The sequence below is a fragment of the Natator depressus genome, chromosome 16 (assembly GCF_965152275.1).
Source record: "Natator depressus isolate rNatDep1 chromosome 16, rNatDep2.hap1, whole genome shotgun sequence".
Taxonomy (NCBI): domain Eukaryota; kingdom Metazoa; phylum Chordata; order Testudines; family Cheloniidae; genus Natator; species Natator depressus.
Window position 1 is genome coordinate 4,220,172 of NC_134249.1, and position 17,200 is coordinate 4,237,371.

The window sequence follows — 17,200 nt, forward strand, 5'->3', positions numbered from 1 at the left end:
ACTTCAGTTCGCTTTGTATCACTCCCTTCATTTCCACAGCAAAAGTCAGGAAATGCAAACGTTAAGGTGGAAAAGCCACCTTAACTCTGCCCCTTGTGCTTATGCCTCACAATACAGTCTTTAATGCTGGGATCGCATATGGGTTCTCAAATAGTACAATATACCATTTGTGCTAAAACTGTAGATGCATGAGCATGTATGTATGGCATTCTGCAGTGTTTTGATATCAGTCTAATATACGTACTAGTACTGGCGGAGAAAGGTTCCCCCCCAAAAAACATTTAGACAAAAACTATTTTATATGTTTTTGTTGACATATTTTGACAGAATTTTTCATTTTTTTGCCAGAAAAAAGCCTCCAAAGAAACCATGAACACTGAAAATTGTTTCAGAGTGGCAGCCGTGTTCGTCTGTATCAGCAGAAAGAACGAGGAGTCCTTGTGGCACCTTAGAGATTAACAAATTTATTTGGGCATAAGCTTTCGTGGGCTAAAGCCCACTTCATCAGATGCATGTAGTGGAAAATGCAGTAGGAAGATATATATATATATATATATATATACATACAGAGAACGTGAAAAAATGGGGGTTGCCATACCAGCTCTAACGAGACTAATCGATTAAGGTGGGCTATTATCAGCAGGAGAAAAAACTTTTGTAGTGATAATTAGGATGGCCCATTCGCTGGTATGGCAACCCCCATTTTTTCATGTTCTCTGTAAATATATATCTTCCTACTGTATTTTCCACTACATGCATCTGATGAAGTGGGCTTTAGCCCATGAAATCTTATGCTCAAATAAATTTGTTAGTCTCTAAGGTGCCACAAGTACTCCTCATTCTTTCTGAAAATTGTTTGGTTTTCAACAACTGAACAATTTCAGTGGGTTAGGCAAAATGTTTTGGCTTTACTGAAAATGTTTGTTAAACAGACCAAAATATTTTAGGTTTCAGTTGTCCAAAACTGACAACATTTCACAAAGTGTGGGATTTTAAAACTGACACACTTTGGGTTCTTTTTATTTGCGGTCTTGTTGTTGAGCATTTATGGGACATGTTTTCAAACTTTTCTCCAGAATCATAAGGGTGAGAAACGTACTTGTCTCTCCTACAAAACTGACCTGGAAATCTAGTTTGCTATCCTGTAACTGCCTACTGAGGTAATGAGGAACCCAAATCTCATCTGCTTGTCCCGCATGTGAGTAACTGGGTCCTGGGTGTGTCTGAGGAGGTCAAAGCACATTGCTGCCCCAATCCTAGGCCAGGGCACAAAGGAGCGGCACAACTCCTGCGGCTGGGATGCAGCTTGCATCTCCTCCATGACACGGCTCAGCATGGGGGCTGCAGGAGCTGTGTAAATCCAGATCCTGAGGTGCGCTCCCTGCTGCATGCTGGTCTCTGCAGGGCCAATGTGGAGACTCCTTCTCTGGAGCACTGGGGGTTCAGAGGCACCCCAAATGAGTGCTCTGCCTGTGGTCCCCACCCCAGTGCAGGCATGAGATGGTGCGGAGGGCATGCTGCTGGCCCTCCCAGTCACAGGGGAATTCCCCCCTGTGAGAAGAGCCATGCCTGTCCCGTCTGGGGAAAGCTGACAAAAAACTATGACTGCTTCTGATGGAAATAATCAACAGCTGCTTGTGAGAAGCTGTTACACCAGTAAAATAAAAACCAGCAGGATCTTATTAAAGGGGAAAAGGCAAAATGCCACATTTATTGTGAATACAGAGAGAATCATAGTAAGCAGTTAGTTATAGCGATAACATTCCATTCAATTTCATATTTATTCACACATTCATTCATACACACACACACACAGGTTCTGCAAGGTTGTTATCATAGTTACCAGCCTTAGAGTTGCTCATGCCAAGCCACTGGCCAGGTGGCCTGGATATAAGGAGGGAGCAGGGCCTTGTCAGATGGTCATCTGATGCTCCTGGAAGTTGGTTTGCAGAATCAGACCCCAACGTTCTCACTTTCTAGAGTCCATTTTTATAGGAATTTCTTCCTATGCCAGTCTATGGGAATTGCTTCATCATGCTGTTGCTGAATCAATCAGCAGATGGCACATTCCTGACGGCTCCATGCTGCCAGATATTATCTTGTTCTTTGGTTCTCCCATTCTTGAGGCTGTTGGGTGGATCCCAGTCTGCCCTCTGGGGGTCCTCTGGTTCTTTCCACTTGACGCCTTCTTCAGCCGATGGACACTGGATTCTTAGGCTGGCACCTCCCTGATCATTCAGTTATTTGTCACACCAAGCATCCATCCACATACATCCTCTATATCTATTTTAATCACAATTGTTAACAAAGTGAGATGAATACAACAAAAGGGCGGGGAGTCTCTGGGTGCTGTTTCTGTTGTTACAGAGTATTGCTTTGAGTCTCTCTCTGTGTGAGTAGTTGTTGTTACAAAGAATTGCTTTGAGAACAGACTCTGTCTTAGAATGTACTAACACAATTAGCAGCTTGCAAGTTTCACACATAGAGGGAGAGAAACAGTACCAAAAACCAAGAGACCTTTTAATTAGTAATACCCTGGAATTTAAACTGTGGGGAATCAAACTCATTTGTGATTTTAATACAGAACTTCTTTAATATGATCCAACAAAGCTAACCTCCCAGTCCACCCTGCGGAACGCCATAGGCTGCAAATAGTCAGGAAGCCAACACTTGGTGCAGGAAACCTCCTGTCACTGCCCCACCTGTAACCTCCCATTCCTTGGCAAAGTAACTGAGAAGCTAGCAGCAGCCATGCTTCAACGGCAAGTGGCGTCTGCTGCATCCTAATGCTTTGACATTGGGCGTCAGAGCAGGGACAGCCCCACTGGTGCTAAAGAGAGGCCGTTCTCCTGGTCATGGATGTAGGCCCCATCTTGGTGCTTCCATGTCGTGACTTCCCTGCAGCTTTCAAACCAATTACCACAATGGTCGGGTCAGTGTGGGGTGCAAATCCAGAACCGTGCATGGTTGTGTCATCACCTGCCCTGTAACCCTGGGCACCTCACAGTGCTTTGTTGCTGTAGCTCTCATCTTGGGCCGCTCTCTGCTAGCCTGCAAGTCACCCCCTGAGTGCCCATGTGCTAGACGGCCCTGGTTCCGCAGCTCTGGCCCCTGTCTACAGCCCCACAGCGTTTTCCACCATCTTTGGTTACATCTGGCAAGGTGACCCTAATGCATTTCGAGTCCCGAATTTGCCCAGAGCCACGTGCTCTGCAATGTCCTGCCCTGTCCTGGGCAGATCAGAGCTTTAACATGGCTTATTTGTTCCTCTAAAGAGACAAAACCACATCACAGCTTATGAACCTAACTGGGGTGAACACAGTGCTGAGTTGGTTTATAGTAAAATAAAGTATTAACAATTGGCCATAGGTTAAGTGCTGCTACGTAAAAGGAATAAAGTTAGAAAAGGTAACAAGCAAATACAAGAGAAAACATGCATCTAAGAGTCTAAAACTTAACCTAGCAAGATACAGGCTTTGTTCAAGATGGTTTCTTTCACCAGTCATTCTTCTTCCCAGCCATGGCTGACTTTCCCTCAGTCAGGACCTTCCACCAGGGGCTGGTTTCCCTTGTCTTCTTAGGTGAATGATCTTTATCTAAGCAGGTTTCTCACCTGCATTCAGTTCCAGAGACTTGGTTGAAGGACCCATCTTTCTCAGCTTGTAAGAGCTCTAGCCTCTTGTGTTTCTCTAGTGATGGATGCCTTCTCTCCTCACTTGTATCTCCCAAAGGTCAATGACCTCATGCTATTCTTCCCTTCCTTGTGGGCTTCCCATCCCCCATATGGTTTCGGTGTAAATGAGGCTTCCATTGTTTGATTCCATCATGGTTGATTTACATAGGAGATAAGTAGGTAGCTGTATCTGGGCAGACTGGACAGTGGAATCTCAATGAACATCCATAATTCCTCCTCTAGTATCAATACAGACATTTTACCACCAGCGTGGTACAGGCATACATAAAAGACGTCCATGATGCACTAGTATTGTGTTCAATGGGTTGATTCAATTGCTTATTTTTTGAGGTTTATACTCTCCTGTCTTTATAGATCCGATAAAGTTTCTCTACCTTGCTGGGGCCTAGCCAGACAGTCTCTTCCCCACACTTGTTAGCTGGAGAGCTTTAGCTGGTATGTCAGTACATTCTAATTGTCTTTCAAAGTACTTTGGAAGTAACTGCCCAGTGGAGAAAGCTTGGGGCCTTGTTTAGGGTGAGCTAACTCCTGTGTGACTGGCAAACACATTTTAAGAATTAGAATTTCAGTTTATGTCCATAACTTTGCATCAGTTGCTTGCACCTGTATGACATGGTGCTGTGAATACCCAGTGAGTGATGAGCTTTCCAGTGACAGATCACATGACACTCCTAGATACAGATGATAACAATAGTGAGTTGGGGTATACTAGGCTGGTCAGGCCAGTTGATATCAGGGGGCCCCTTGCCCTCTGCCCTCGAGCTGTTCATAATGTCCCAGGCTGTCAACCTATCTATGTGACATAGTGGGATGGATGGCATTGCTCTACAGTGGCTCCACTTATTGCTCCAACAGCCCCAGAGAGTGGAAATGGGCAACTGCTCCTCTTCGACAACCCCCAGCCCCCTTGCAGATCCCCCAGAACGCCAAGGGCAGCTGGTACAAACTCCATCTGGGCAAGTCCAGAGTGGTGGTGGTTGGAAAGGAGAAGTGCTTAGACCTGGCGGACCCGCCGTCCTCCCCTTCCATTGAGGGCATCTGCCTCCATTCATCCAAGTAGTTTGACTCAGCAGGAGCCTAAGAGATAAGATGGCATCAGTGCATTGTCCACCTCCAGCTTGCTGGGAAGCTTCCCAACTTTGCTCAAAGGGTGGCCTGGGCACGGTGGTCCATGAACAGTTTCCCCCAGACCATGTCAATGGAGTTTACTGTACCCAGGACTCAGTGTGGCTGCCATAGAGACTGTTGCTCATGCAGAACACGGCAACCTGTTAATAGAATCATAGAATATCAGGGCTGGAAGGGACCTCAGGAGGTCATCTAGTCCAACCCCCTGCTCAAAGCAGGACCAATCCCCAACTAAATCATCTCAGCCAGGGCTTTGTCAAGCCTGACCTTAAAAACCTCTAAGGAAGGAGATTCCACCACCTCCCTAGGTAACCCATTCCAGTGCTTCACCACCCTCGTAGTGAAAAAGTTTTTTCCAATATCCAACCTAAACCTCCCCCACTGCAACTTGAGACCATTACTCCTTGTTCTGTGGAGTTCCCGCCACAGTACCTGGCTGGGCTAGTCAGCATGAGTGTGGGTGGCCCAGTTGTTCCCTTAGGAGTACAGCTGACAGCTGAAAATGTCTGGCAGGGACAGCCAAGGAGCCAGATTAAAGTGTCCAGAACTGCAATGCTGCTGGAGAGATTGTCTTCAAACATGGCTCGCATTTTCTGTCTTACTCAACAGCATGGACAGTATTTTGTAAAGGAACCAAGTGTGTCTCTGGTGGAGCAGCATGGCAGTTGGTCAGAGTTCCTGGGTAAACATGAGGTGTTTGGAACTTGTGTGAATACTCATATCAATGGCTGTGTGACCAGGGTCCCAGGGTGGCCACACTGAAGTTACTTAATTAGGGCAAACTGCAAAGAATGGGGTAGACAATCCCTGAAGCTGGTGGTCATTCCAATACTTAGATCCACCAAGGTAGCCACAAAACAGTTACCCAGAAGCCAAAACACAGTTCCCTTAAAGCAACCCACCCTTGGGCTTCCACTCAGACACGCAAATCAAATATGATAAGTATTACTGAAAATCTTATTAATCATTTAAGAAAGTTCTACCAATCCCAAAGAATCGGGCACATCACCAACCAGGTCAATGAATATTTCAGATCTTACCAAAATACAGCGTACAGCCAATTCCTATTAACTAAACTAAAATTTATTAAAAAAGAAAAGAGAGAGAGTATTGGTTAAAAGATCACTATACATACAGATATGAAAACAGTTTTGAGGTCAATTTTATAGTAGAGATGTGCGATTTAGTGTTGCAAAGAGTTCTTGGATCAGGCTTGAAGCAGTGATGAAATAAACTGCTGGCTTGTTAAATCTCTGGTTGCTCCCAAATAATTGGAAGGTCCTCAGTCCCTTGGTTAGAAAGCTCCCATTAGTATTGGTCCATAGCCCAGAGATCAGAGCAGGAAAGAGGCAAAATGGAGATGTTTCCAGGGCCTTTTATAGCTTCTGCCATGTGGAGGGAAACCCATTGTTCTAGTTTGTGAAAAATTACAGGTAACAAGATGGAGTTTGCGGTCACATGGGCAAGTCATAGCGGAGGCCATTACCCGTACTCTTGTTAAAACATTCATATGAAAGTCTGTCAGGTATGGATAGGCGTCTTCCGTGATTCATTGTGTTTGTTGATGAGCCATCAACTTGAATACTTCATTCACGATGTGCTGGCCAGACTTGATGCAAATTACTCTGTGGGTGCTATTGCAGGAGCAGACACATTTGAGATACAGGTACATAGTCAATATTCATAACTTCAGATACAAAAATGATACCTGCATACAAATAGGATCATCATATTCAGCAAACCGTAACTTTTCCGTTGGTGCCTTACTTGATACAGTTTGTGCAAGATTTGTTGCAATAATATAACAGTGGTAGCAGCAATGATCTACGTGGTCACATTTAATCAATGTCACAGGCTGGAACTGTACTGAGACTGTAGCATGTGCATTTTACAGGGACGTGGCATTTGACTTAAACAGGCATCCATAAATGACACTAACCTCGTGGTACGCTTCACCCCTAGTTGGCCTGTTGTGTACACATCTCAGGCCAGTAATGACTGGCAGTTATTACAATCTGATGGCTTAGTGCTGGCTCCTGTGTGTAGGAGATTGAAGGTCTCAGCAAAGTTCCTAGTGGACACATGTTTTTGTCACATCAACAAGCACTGCCATTGACACTATTAGCCCTCTCACGGGGGGTAGCTGGGAGAGGACCCAGTAGGTCAGACATGATGCTCACAGGGTGAGAACAGAATCCGGGCAGTAGGGGAGGGAAGGGACAGGGTAAGTATGGGATGGGATCCAAGCAGTAGATGAGGAGTCAGTTGAGGATCCAGGTTGTAGGGAGGAAAGGGACAGAGTCAGTACCTGATCCAGGCAGTAGGTAGGGAAGGGACGGGGTCAGTATGGCATCTGGGCAGTAGGGGAAGGGAGAGAAGGGACTGCGTCATTACGGGATCCAGGTGGTAGAGAGGAATAGGGACTTGATCAATACGGGATACGGGCAGTAGGGAGGGAAGGGACGGGGTCAGAATGGGATCCAAGTAGTAGGGAGGGAAGGGATGGGATGAGTACAGGATCTGGGTGGTAGGGAGGGAAGGGACGGGGTGAGTACAGGATCTGGGGGGTAGGGAGGGAAGGGACGGGGTGAGTACAGGATCTGGGGGGTAGGGAGGAAAGGGACAGGGTGAGTATGGGATCTGGGTGGTAGGGAGGGAAGGGTTTGAGTGACTACAGGATCCAGTTGGTAGGGAGGGAAGGGACGGGGTGAGTACGGGGCATTAGGGAGGGAAGGGATGGGGTCGGTACAGGATCCAGGCGGTTCGGAGGGAAGGGACGGGGTGAGTACAGGATCCGGGTGGTAGAGAGGGACGGGATGGGATCAGAATGGGATCCAAGTGATTGGAAGGGAAGGGACAGGATAAGTATGGGAATTGGGTGGCAGCGAGGGAAGGGTTGGCATCAGTATGGGATCCTGGCAGTTCCGAGGGAAGGGACGGGATAGGGTCAGAATGGGATCCAAGTGGTCGGGAGGTAAGGGATGGAGTGAGTACGGGATCTGGGTGGTAGGGAGGGAAGGGACTGGGTCAATACAGGATCTGATTGGTGGGGAGGGAAGGGACGGGATGAGTACGGGATCTGGGTGTTAGGGAGGGAAGGCATGGGGTCCGTGCAGGATCCGGGCATTAGGAAAGGAAGGGGCAGGGTGAGTACGGGATCCGACAGTTCAGAGGGAAGGGAGGTGGTGAGTACGGGATCCGGTTGGTAGGGAGGGAAGGGACGGGGTCAGTACATGATCTGGGTAGTTCCTACGGAATGGACAGGGTGAGTACAGGATCCGGGGGCGGGGGGTAGGGAGGGAAGGCACAGGGTCCATAGAGGATCCGGGCAGTTCGGAGGGAAGGGATGGGGTCAGTACAAGATCTGGGTGTTAGATAGGGAAGGGACCGCGTTAGTATGGGATCTGGGTGGTAGCGGGGGAAGGTACGGAGAGAGTACGGGATACGTGCAGTTTGGACATGCACTTGGCTCTGTCCTGGGGCAGATTGTTGGCATGGCTCCTTCTCTCCATTAGGTGGCCCAGCAGAGAAGGCTGGCCTGCAGCAGCTGGACACTGTGGTGCAGCTGAACCAGCAACCCGTGGAGCACTGGAAATGCGTGGAGTTGGCACATGAAATCCGGTGATGGTTCACACTCCAGTACCCGTCAGGCTGGGTGGGGGCAGCCACATGTGGGATACAAAGAACGGGGCCTTGGAGCGATCCTGAGCCCCAAGAGCTGGCCAGCTGAAGTGTGTGTTGAGCTGGCGGGCAGATTTCCTCACACAGCTGCCTCAGGGGTGGGGTGATCCCGGGAACACCTGGACAGGTGGCACCCCCAGACTGGGCTGAGGTGGGAGCCTTGGCATGGGGCCCATGTGCTGCAGAGGGGAGTGGCAGGTGGAAGGCGGGCCCAGCTGAGTGTTGCAGATTCGTGGGGATAACTGGGAGGGACAGGGTACCAGTGCATGAGTGTGGGGAAAGCAGGGCTCGGTGGGAGTCAGAGGGGAGAGGAGTGGAGGAGACAGAGTCTCAGAGGGGCACAGGGGTTTGGGGAGGGAGTGTCTCAGAGGAGGTTCAGGGGCCTGGGTTGGGGAGGGGGAGGAGAAATCTCTGATTGGGGGGCGAGGGAGGGGAGGCAAGAGTCGGGTGGTGAGGGAGGCTGGAAGGGAGAGGGTCTGAGGGGGTGCAAGGAGCTGGGAGGGGGAGTCCATTAAGCAGTGAAGGGGGAGGGGAGGTAGGTGTCCCTGAGGTGGTGTGGGTGAAGGGAGGGGCAGTCTGGGGGTGGGGAGGGAAGTGAGAGGGAGTCTGGGGGGGATGGGAAGGAAGAGGAAGTAGGCGGGGGGGAGAAGGGAAGGGAGATGGAGACTGGGGGGGAGGGAAGGGAGAAGGAGTCTCAGGGCGGGGATAGGAAGGGAAGGGAGAGGGACTCCCGGGGGAGAGGGGAAGGGAGAGGGAGTCTGGGGGAGAGGGAAGGGAAGGGAGAGGGGGTTAGGGAAGGAGGGAAGGGAGAGGGAGTCTCGGGGGGGATAAGAAGGGAAGGGAGAGGGAGGCTGAGGGGTGGGGGGAAGGGAGAGGGAGTCGGGGGGATAGGGAGGGAGAAGGAGTCTGGGGGGAGGGAAGGGAAGGGAAAGGGAGTCTTGGGGGAGAGGGAAGGGAAGGGAGAGGGAGCCTGAGGGGGATGGGAAAGGAAGGGAGAGGGAGTCTTGGCGCGGGGGGGGGGGGAAGGGAAGGAAGAGGGAGTCGGGGGGGATGGGAAGGGAAGGGAGAGGGAATGTGGGGGGAGGATGGGAAGGGAAGGGAGAGAGAGTGTGGGGGAGGAGGATGGGAAGGGAAGGGAGAGGGACTTGGGATGGGGGGAAGGGAAGGAAGAGGAAGTTGGAGGGAGGGAAAGGAGAGGGACTCTTGGGGTGGGGGAAAGGGAAGAGAGAGGGAGTCTTGGCACGGGGGGCGGGGAGGGAAGGGAGAGGGAGTCGGTGGGGGGGATGGAAAGGGAGAGGAAGTCCAGGGGGAAGGATGGGAAAGGAAGGGAGAGGGAATCTTGGGGGGGGGGTGGGAAGGGAGGGGAGAGGGAGTCTGGGGGGGATGGGAAGGGAGAGGGACTTCCAGGGTGGGAGGGAAGGGAGAGGGTGTCTTGGCGGGAGGGGGCAGGGATATGGGAAGGGAGAGGGACTCTGGTGGTGGGGGTTGTCTGTGTGGCTGCTGAAGTTGCGAGGCTTGGGGCCCACTGTGCCCAGTGTCGCCTCCCAAGAGTGTTGTTCGCCATGCTGGAGCTGGGCTTGCCCGTGGGGCTGGCAGGCTTCTCCAGGCTGCATTCGTCTGACCCTCCCCCACGGCGTCTCTTTCAGGAACTGTCCCAGTGAGATCATCCTGCTGGTGTGGAGGATCGTGCCGCAGATCAAGCCAGGCCTTGAAGGCATGATACGGAGGTCATCCTGCAAATCTACCTACGACCTCCAGTCACCTCCAAACAAGCGGGAGAAAAACAGCACAGTGCCCTCGCGCCCCGAGCACCGCCAGAGCTGCCACATCGTGTACAACAGCAGTGACAGGCTGGTGCTGAACAACTGTCCGCGATACACGGAGGTTGGGAAGCGGAGCCAGCACACGATGCCACCCTTGTCCCGGGCATCCTCTGACGGGGACAAGAACTACATCCTCTTAGCACCTCTGAATCCTGGGAGTCAGGTACGGCCCCCCTCCAGCACTAGCGACATCTGCCCCTGGGCACTGGGTGTGCCCCTCACACTGGCCAGGCCTTCACCTCTTTCGCAGAGCCTGATAGGGCCACGTCTGGACCAGCTCACCAGCCAGCCATACCTCCAGGGAACACTTGTCCTAAGGCCACCTTGCACCTGAAGGGGGATCAGCCAAAGCCACAGCCCCAGGCCACATGTGCAGGGCTGCGTTAATCCCTAGAGCCAGTGCTGCCTCGTCTGTGACACGCTCTGGCTTTCCAGAGCTGCTGGGCTCCGGGCTGCACTGGAGGTCTTCAGGAGTAACCACCCTGAGCTCACCTGAGTCAGCAAGGAGGGTCCCCCTATATAGATCCTTTCAGGGAGTGGGATGCAGATTGAGGAGCTGCCAGAAATGAGATGTTTAAAGATCTTGGGTCCTCCGAGGGGTAGCACTGAGCTCTGGGCGCTCTTGAGGTCAGCAGAGTGGGCTTTGACTCCCCACAGATCCAGCTAGCCTGTGATCCTGCCTCCAACCTCAGCCGCTCTGGTGCTCCTAGGCAGGCCCTGCCCCTCCCCAGCCTGTACCTGTGCAGGCTGGAGATCATGCATGGAGCTGACACTGTTTCTTGCTGTATCGTGGTGTCTGCAGATGCCCTGGCTTTGGCCGTTTGCAAGGAGCAGGCAATCAGCCCCCAGCTCCTGGCCCTGTGCACCAAGGAATGTCACAGTGGCATGATGCGCACTGACCCCAACGAGCCCCTTCCGCCCCCAAGTTGTCACTGGGGACGACTGTTGTATCTGTGTCTGCTGGGTACGGTGTGGTTAGCTGGGAGGGGAAGGGAACAGAACAGCCCTGTGGGCTGAGTCTGGGCTGCTGCCTGTCTGAAGTGAATGCCTCCTCTGCCCGCCCAGCCACAGGGGGAAGGGGAAGCTTTTGTGGTCTTTGCTTATTTTCAGCACAGTATATTAGGCTTCCAAGCTGGTGCTGTGTCCCAAGGCCTCTTCCCATCCCCGGCAGCACTCACCATTGTACTGTGTGTGCTGATACTGTCCTGCTAAGGGGCATGATGGCTGGCTGTCCTGAACGTGTTTGTCAGCTGGGTTGTGTCAAGTGCTGGGGGAAACCGGGAGGCTTTCCAGTGGGTAGGACACAGGGCTGGAGTTCTCTCCATCAGTGCAATGTGGGCTGATGACCGTGCACCCCTCTGCAAAGTGCTTTGGGATCTCTGGAAGTCGAGTCCTGAAGATTGCTGGTGTGGGTCCTACCAGGAGCTGCAGGGAGTAACCATGTCCTGCCTGCTCTGTGTCTTCCAGCTGCTGAGGCCTGTGTATCAGGAGCACAATGCCGCTGTGGGTAAGTGTCCATTCCTAACAGCCCACGGCTCGGCAGACTCGGGAGCTTTGCTGCCTAGGCAGTTGCTGTGGCACCCCACTCAGTGGATGGGGCACTAGCCTGGGAGGAAACCTATGCTGGATTCCCCTCTGCTGTGAACCAGGGTGTGACCTTGTGCAGTCACTAAGCTGGACAAGCCCTGGGTAACAGAGCCAGCCTGAGGCCTCTGGCTTTGTGCTTTGTGAGGGCCTAAGCCTCGAAACCTCACTGCAAGGGCTCGAGGAGACAAGCTGCTGGGCTGCCCTCCTTGAGCAGGAGGCAGGGGACCCAGTGTTGCCCTCCCCTCATTTGTTTGCGTGCTGGGTCATGCTTAGGGTTTGTCCCACAGATTCACCTCTCTGGCCTTCCCCAGCATCCTTGGGCCAGCCCCTTGCATATCACCTGCTGTCAGTGAGTGGGAAATGGTGATGTCGGGTTGGGGCAAGGAGTGGTTTCTCAGACTCACGCACAGATATCCTCTCTGGGGCTGGGACTGACCTTTCTGCTCCTTCCCTTCTGCTGCTCACAGAGGCGGCGGCTGCCCTGCAGTGCCCCATCCTTGCCAGAGCAGCAGCTGCAAGGGGGCTCCACTCCTCAGCAACGCATCGCATATGGAGGAAGTGCCATGTACTCTCCTCCTTGACCCGGTCAGCTGTTCCAGCCGGGCATGGGGAGGAGCAAGTTGTGGGGCCATGCTGCTGTTCCACTGAGTGAATGTCCCTGCCATGCCTGCCTGCCCACCTCTGCACTCCACCCCAGCCAACTCCTCCCTAGAAACTCCCCATACAAGCCAGGGAAGACTCACTCCCCCACTGAGCCCCTCCCGGCAGTCAGAGGAGACCAGGCCATCTCGGGAAACAAAGGGGATCCATTCTGCAGCCAGCCATGAGCCAGCACCAGAGGGACCTTTTCCATGTCCAGCCAACCACCACACAGCCAAAGGGCTGTCACCACAGCTTCTTGGTAGGGGAGACCCCTAGAGGAGCTGCTGGAGGGGTGGGGGAAGCATGGCTGAGGTGTAAGGGCAGATGGATCTGGTGAGGGCCTTGTGGAAGGGTTGGTGAAGATTATGGGAGGAAGATGGTAGAATTACTGGGTTACTTTGTTGTGTGAAGGAGAGTGAATCACGCAAGGAGAATCCTGAATATAGCTGAACGAGAGGGAGCCTTCTTTGAGAGAGCCCTTGTTCAAATCTGGGAGCACATCACTGCACTTCTCCCTCCCCCACCAGTGTGCCTCAGTTTCCCCATCTCTAAAATGGGGATAATGCTACGTGCCCTTGTCAAGGTTCCTTCTCCACTCTGAACTCTAGGGTACAGATGTGGGGACCTGCATGAAAACCCCTAAGCTTATTCTTACCAGCTTAGGTTAAAACTTCCCCAAGGTACAAACTATTTTACCTTTTGCCCTTGGACTTTATTGCTGCCACCACCAAGCGTCTAACAGATATATAACCGGGAAAGAGCCCGCTTGGAAACGTCTTTCCCCCCAAAATACTCCCCAAACCCTACACCCCCTTTCCTGGGGAAGGCTTGATAAAAATCCTCACCAATTTGCATAGGTGAACACAGACCCAAACCCTTGGATCTTAAGAACAATGAAAAAGCAATCAGGATCTTAAAAGAAGAATTTTAATAAAAGAAAAAGTAAAAAAATCACCTCTGTAAAATCAGGATGGTAAATACCTTACAGGATAATCAGATTCAAAACATAGAGAATCCCTCTAGGCAAAACCTTAAGTTACAAAAAGACACAAAAACAGGAATACACATTCCATCCAGCACAGCTTATTTTCTCAGCCATTTAAACAAAACAGAATCTAACGCGTCTCTAGCTAGATTACTTGCTAAGTTCTAAGACTCCATTCCTTTCTGTTCTAGGCAAAAGCATCACACAGACAGAGAGAGCCTTTTTTCCTCCCCTCCTCCAGCTCTGAAAGTATCTTGTCTCCTCATTGGTCATTTTGGTCAGGTGCCAGCGAGGTTATCCTAGCTTCTTAACCCTTTACAGGTGAAAGGGTTTTTCCTCTGGCCAGGAGGGATTTTAAAGGTGTTTACCCTTCTCTTTATATTTATGACAGCCCTGCTTTGCAAAGTGCTCTAAGATCCTGGGATGAAAAGCACTGAGGGTGGGTATTCTGGCAGGTCCCTGAATATGTCCATGGGCTTGTCTGCCGTGCATTGCCTGGGTCTGCCCTCCTCAGGCTTGGGGAAAGGCGCTTTGTGCAGGTGCAGTCGAAGTTACATGGCTGTCTGAGGCTGCTGCAGACACTGTGCCAGCTTTCCTTGAAATCTCGTTGTCTCACTCATTCATTCAGCTCTGTTAGGTCTCTTTGCTGTGGGGTGAGGAGCTAAAATGACAACAGCAAGTCCTGCCCTTCAGAGCTGTGGGAACTGATGCCAGTCTGGCTCCAGAGAAATGTGTACTTCTGGTACCCCCTGCTGGGCGAGCGGCTTCCATGTGCTCTGGTGGCGACATGCCCCGTGACTCAACATATTGTCTGGGGAAAGGGCGTGTGGTTCCTGTGCACAGACTGCTCCAAAGCCATGTGAACGGCAGCTTGTTTGAGCGTGGGAAATCCTCTAGTGCGGTGCTCCCTGCTGTCTCCCCGTGCAGTGTCAGCTCCGAACAGGGCAGCCGGCTGCGGAGGTGCTTGCCAATCGATGGAAGGAAGCTGCAGAGCGAGGGGTTAAGTGAGCGGCAGCTAAAGGGAAGGTGAATGGAGTGGAGGGCGATAGAGTTTTCTGTGACAATATGTGTGTTTGGGTTTTGGTGGATTAGATGAAGCAGGGCCCTAAACTCTGAGCCTTTTGGCCACTAAGTGCTCTTCTAAGGTGTGGGATATTTGTTTAACATCAGCCTTTCTGAAGCAGTGTCAGGTGTGCGGAGTCCTGGACCCTGGGATCAGGACAGGATTGCTTGATGCAGTGCCACATTAGTGAATCCAGTCTAGTTTTAAATGCAAAACCACTTGTAGACTAGGCTCAGTGCATGGGCCACTGGGGCAGATGCAGCTCCAAGCGTTTGGCTTGGGCTTGCTGTCGGTTTGTACTAAAGACGTGGTTTTCTAGAGCTAGCCTTTGTGAGAAGCTGGAAAAGTCTTATCATCTTCTTAGCAATCAAACCTGCAGTCCCGGTGTGCTTGGCTGGTTGTAGCATATTCTGCAGCCCTGAGTTCCTCTTTCTGTGGCTGTCTGTAATACAGGAGGCCAACGACTTGCTTGCCAGTGAACTCATGAGAAGCGTGTGCTTTCCCCCACTTTGCCTCTCTCCTCTTGGGTGTCTCTGTATCATAACAAAACAAATCCCAGATCCAGAGGATATTCAAGTAAAATGGGAACAGTCTGGTGTGGAGAGAGGCCCTGGGCTGAGAAATGCTCTCTCTCTGCCTGTCCTTTGTGCATGGGCGTGAGCCTTCTTCTTGGGTTTGGTTTATTTAATACCTCAGGAAGCCAAGCTACTGGGCGCTCTGCGCTGCTCGTGGCCTTGAAATGCCTGGGTTCTGTTGAGAGACCAGACTTCACATTATGGCAGCTCAATAAAATGTTCCCGAAGCAACAAAAAAAGCTAGCCAATACCAAGAGATATAGGGTTTATATAGGGTATGCATCCGATAAAGTGAGCTGTAGCTCACGAAAGCTTATGCTATTATAAATTTGTTAGTCTCTAAGGTGCCACAAGTTCTCCTTTTCTTTTTTTAGGGTTTATTCTGCCTCCTAGGGAACCCAAATGCAGTCCTAGACCTCAAGCTGCTGCTGGGGTGGGGAGAAGAAGAGGGTGGATGGACAGTGGTTGCAGGGGGAAGGTATGCATCTCAGTGAAGGACTTCAGTTGGGGGGCTCAGACCTGCAGACCCAGCTTCTCCTTTTGCTGGGGCTGGGTGAGCAATGCCATACTAGCAGTTCTCTGTTGGCACCGGTCCCTTGCTTGAATCGTCCCGGTCCTGCAGCTCTGTAGTTGCTGTTTTACCCTCCCTGACCTAGCAGCATCATCTTCAGCTACTCCTGCAGGCAGCCACTGAACCCTGAAGCTGGCGGCCAGAGGGGTTAACTGCATGCGTGTGAGCTCCCTCCTGGGCCTCAGAGTCCTGTACAGCAAGGGCAGGCGTGCCTCCAAGAGCCCCCTGGCCTTGGGGTGGAGGGAGGCCAGGAACCCGGCCTGTGCAGGGGTTGGGCTAGTTTTGATGAGTGTTGGTGAGGACAGATGTTTCTGAGCTAAAGAGAGTTTCTCCAGAGCTTGCCTAGCTGAAATGACCAATGTAAACACGGGGACTCGGGAGACTCTAGACACAGAGCAGTCCCAAGCGTGCGTGTTTCAGACTAAGCCCAACACAGGTGAGAAAATTGGAGGTGCTCAGCTGGGTGCAGACTGGATGCTGGAAAGGACCGTTTTCAGTCTGGAGAGCTTCACACAGTTGCCATTGCCAGGGAGCAACAGGCCTTGCACTCTGGCTTCTCCCAATGATCTGCTTCAGGTGGGATCAGGTAGGATGGTACAGTTGTTGTCTGCTCGGTTTCAGGGTAGCTTGAGAGCTCTGCTCTGGGTGTGTCATGGGGCTGCAGTTCTAGGCAGGGTGACCAGATGTCCCAATTTTATAGGGACAGTCCCGATTTTTGGGTCTTTTTCTTATGTAGGCTCCTATTACCCCCCCACCTCCGTCCCAATTTTTCATCCTTGCTGTCTGGTCACCCTAGTGCTAGGTGTGGGCTAGGACAAGAAGTTCTATATGCTTCTCTACTTGAACGGTCTCCTCCTGGCATTGGGGCAACTGCCTGTGCAAGTTTTCCAGCTGTAAAATTTTGTATTGAGTGTAGTTATTGACCAGCCCCCTTAGTGAGTACAATGTGGCAGCTGGAGAGCTCTGCAGTGGAAAAGCTGGGTGATAGCTGGAGTCTTCATCATGGGTCCCAAGTTTTCAAGACCCTGTGCATGCTTCCCCAAGCTCTGAATTCCTTCTGATAGGAGAATTTCCCTTAGCTGAAACCTGAGCAGGTAGGGGGACACTTCAGTGTTGTGGGTTATTACAACATTCTGCCACTGCTGACCCTGTGAAGAGAGTATCCTTGCTCTGGGGGCCTCCCTGTTGCAACAGGAGCGTGGTTAGGAAGAACCAGGATTTTCCCCATAGTGTTTATTTTTAATTAGCATTTGCAGTTTGTTTAGCAAGCCCGGGAGAGAAAACGCTAGTTAATCTGAACAGTGATTAAACAAGCAAACACTGGAGCTATTGTCACCTTCCTATTGCAATGGGAACATTGTTTTGTGCAAGTTGGCTGCCTCCCCAGATCACACCAGAGAAAATTAGGAAACTACTTTTGATGGGTGAAGAATTTTTGAAGTGAAATGAGG

General features: G+C 51.4%; 1 protein-coding gene across 6 annotated transcripts in view; it reads left to right on the top strand.

The window, feature by feature from the left end:
• RGS3 (regulator of G protein signaling 3) overlaps nt 1–17,200 on the top strand; it is a 242,348-nt gene that overhangs the window by 93,125 nt on the left and 132,023 nt on the right. For all 6 annotated transcript variants that reach the window (XR_012642096.1, XM_074973668.1, XM_074973669.1 and 3 more), the window contains 3 exons: nt 8,338–8,443; nt 10,150–10,489; nt 11,794–11,833. Coding sequence is in view for 5 of the 6 variants with exons in the window: in XM_074973668.1 (XP_074829769.1) it covers nt 8,338–8,443; nt 10,150–10,489; nt 11,794–11,833 (486 nt within the window). In the remaining variant the exon portion in view is untranslated. The remainder of the gene's footprint in view (nt 1–8,337; nt 8,444–10,149; nt 10,490–11,793; nt 11,834–17,200) is intronic.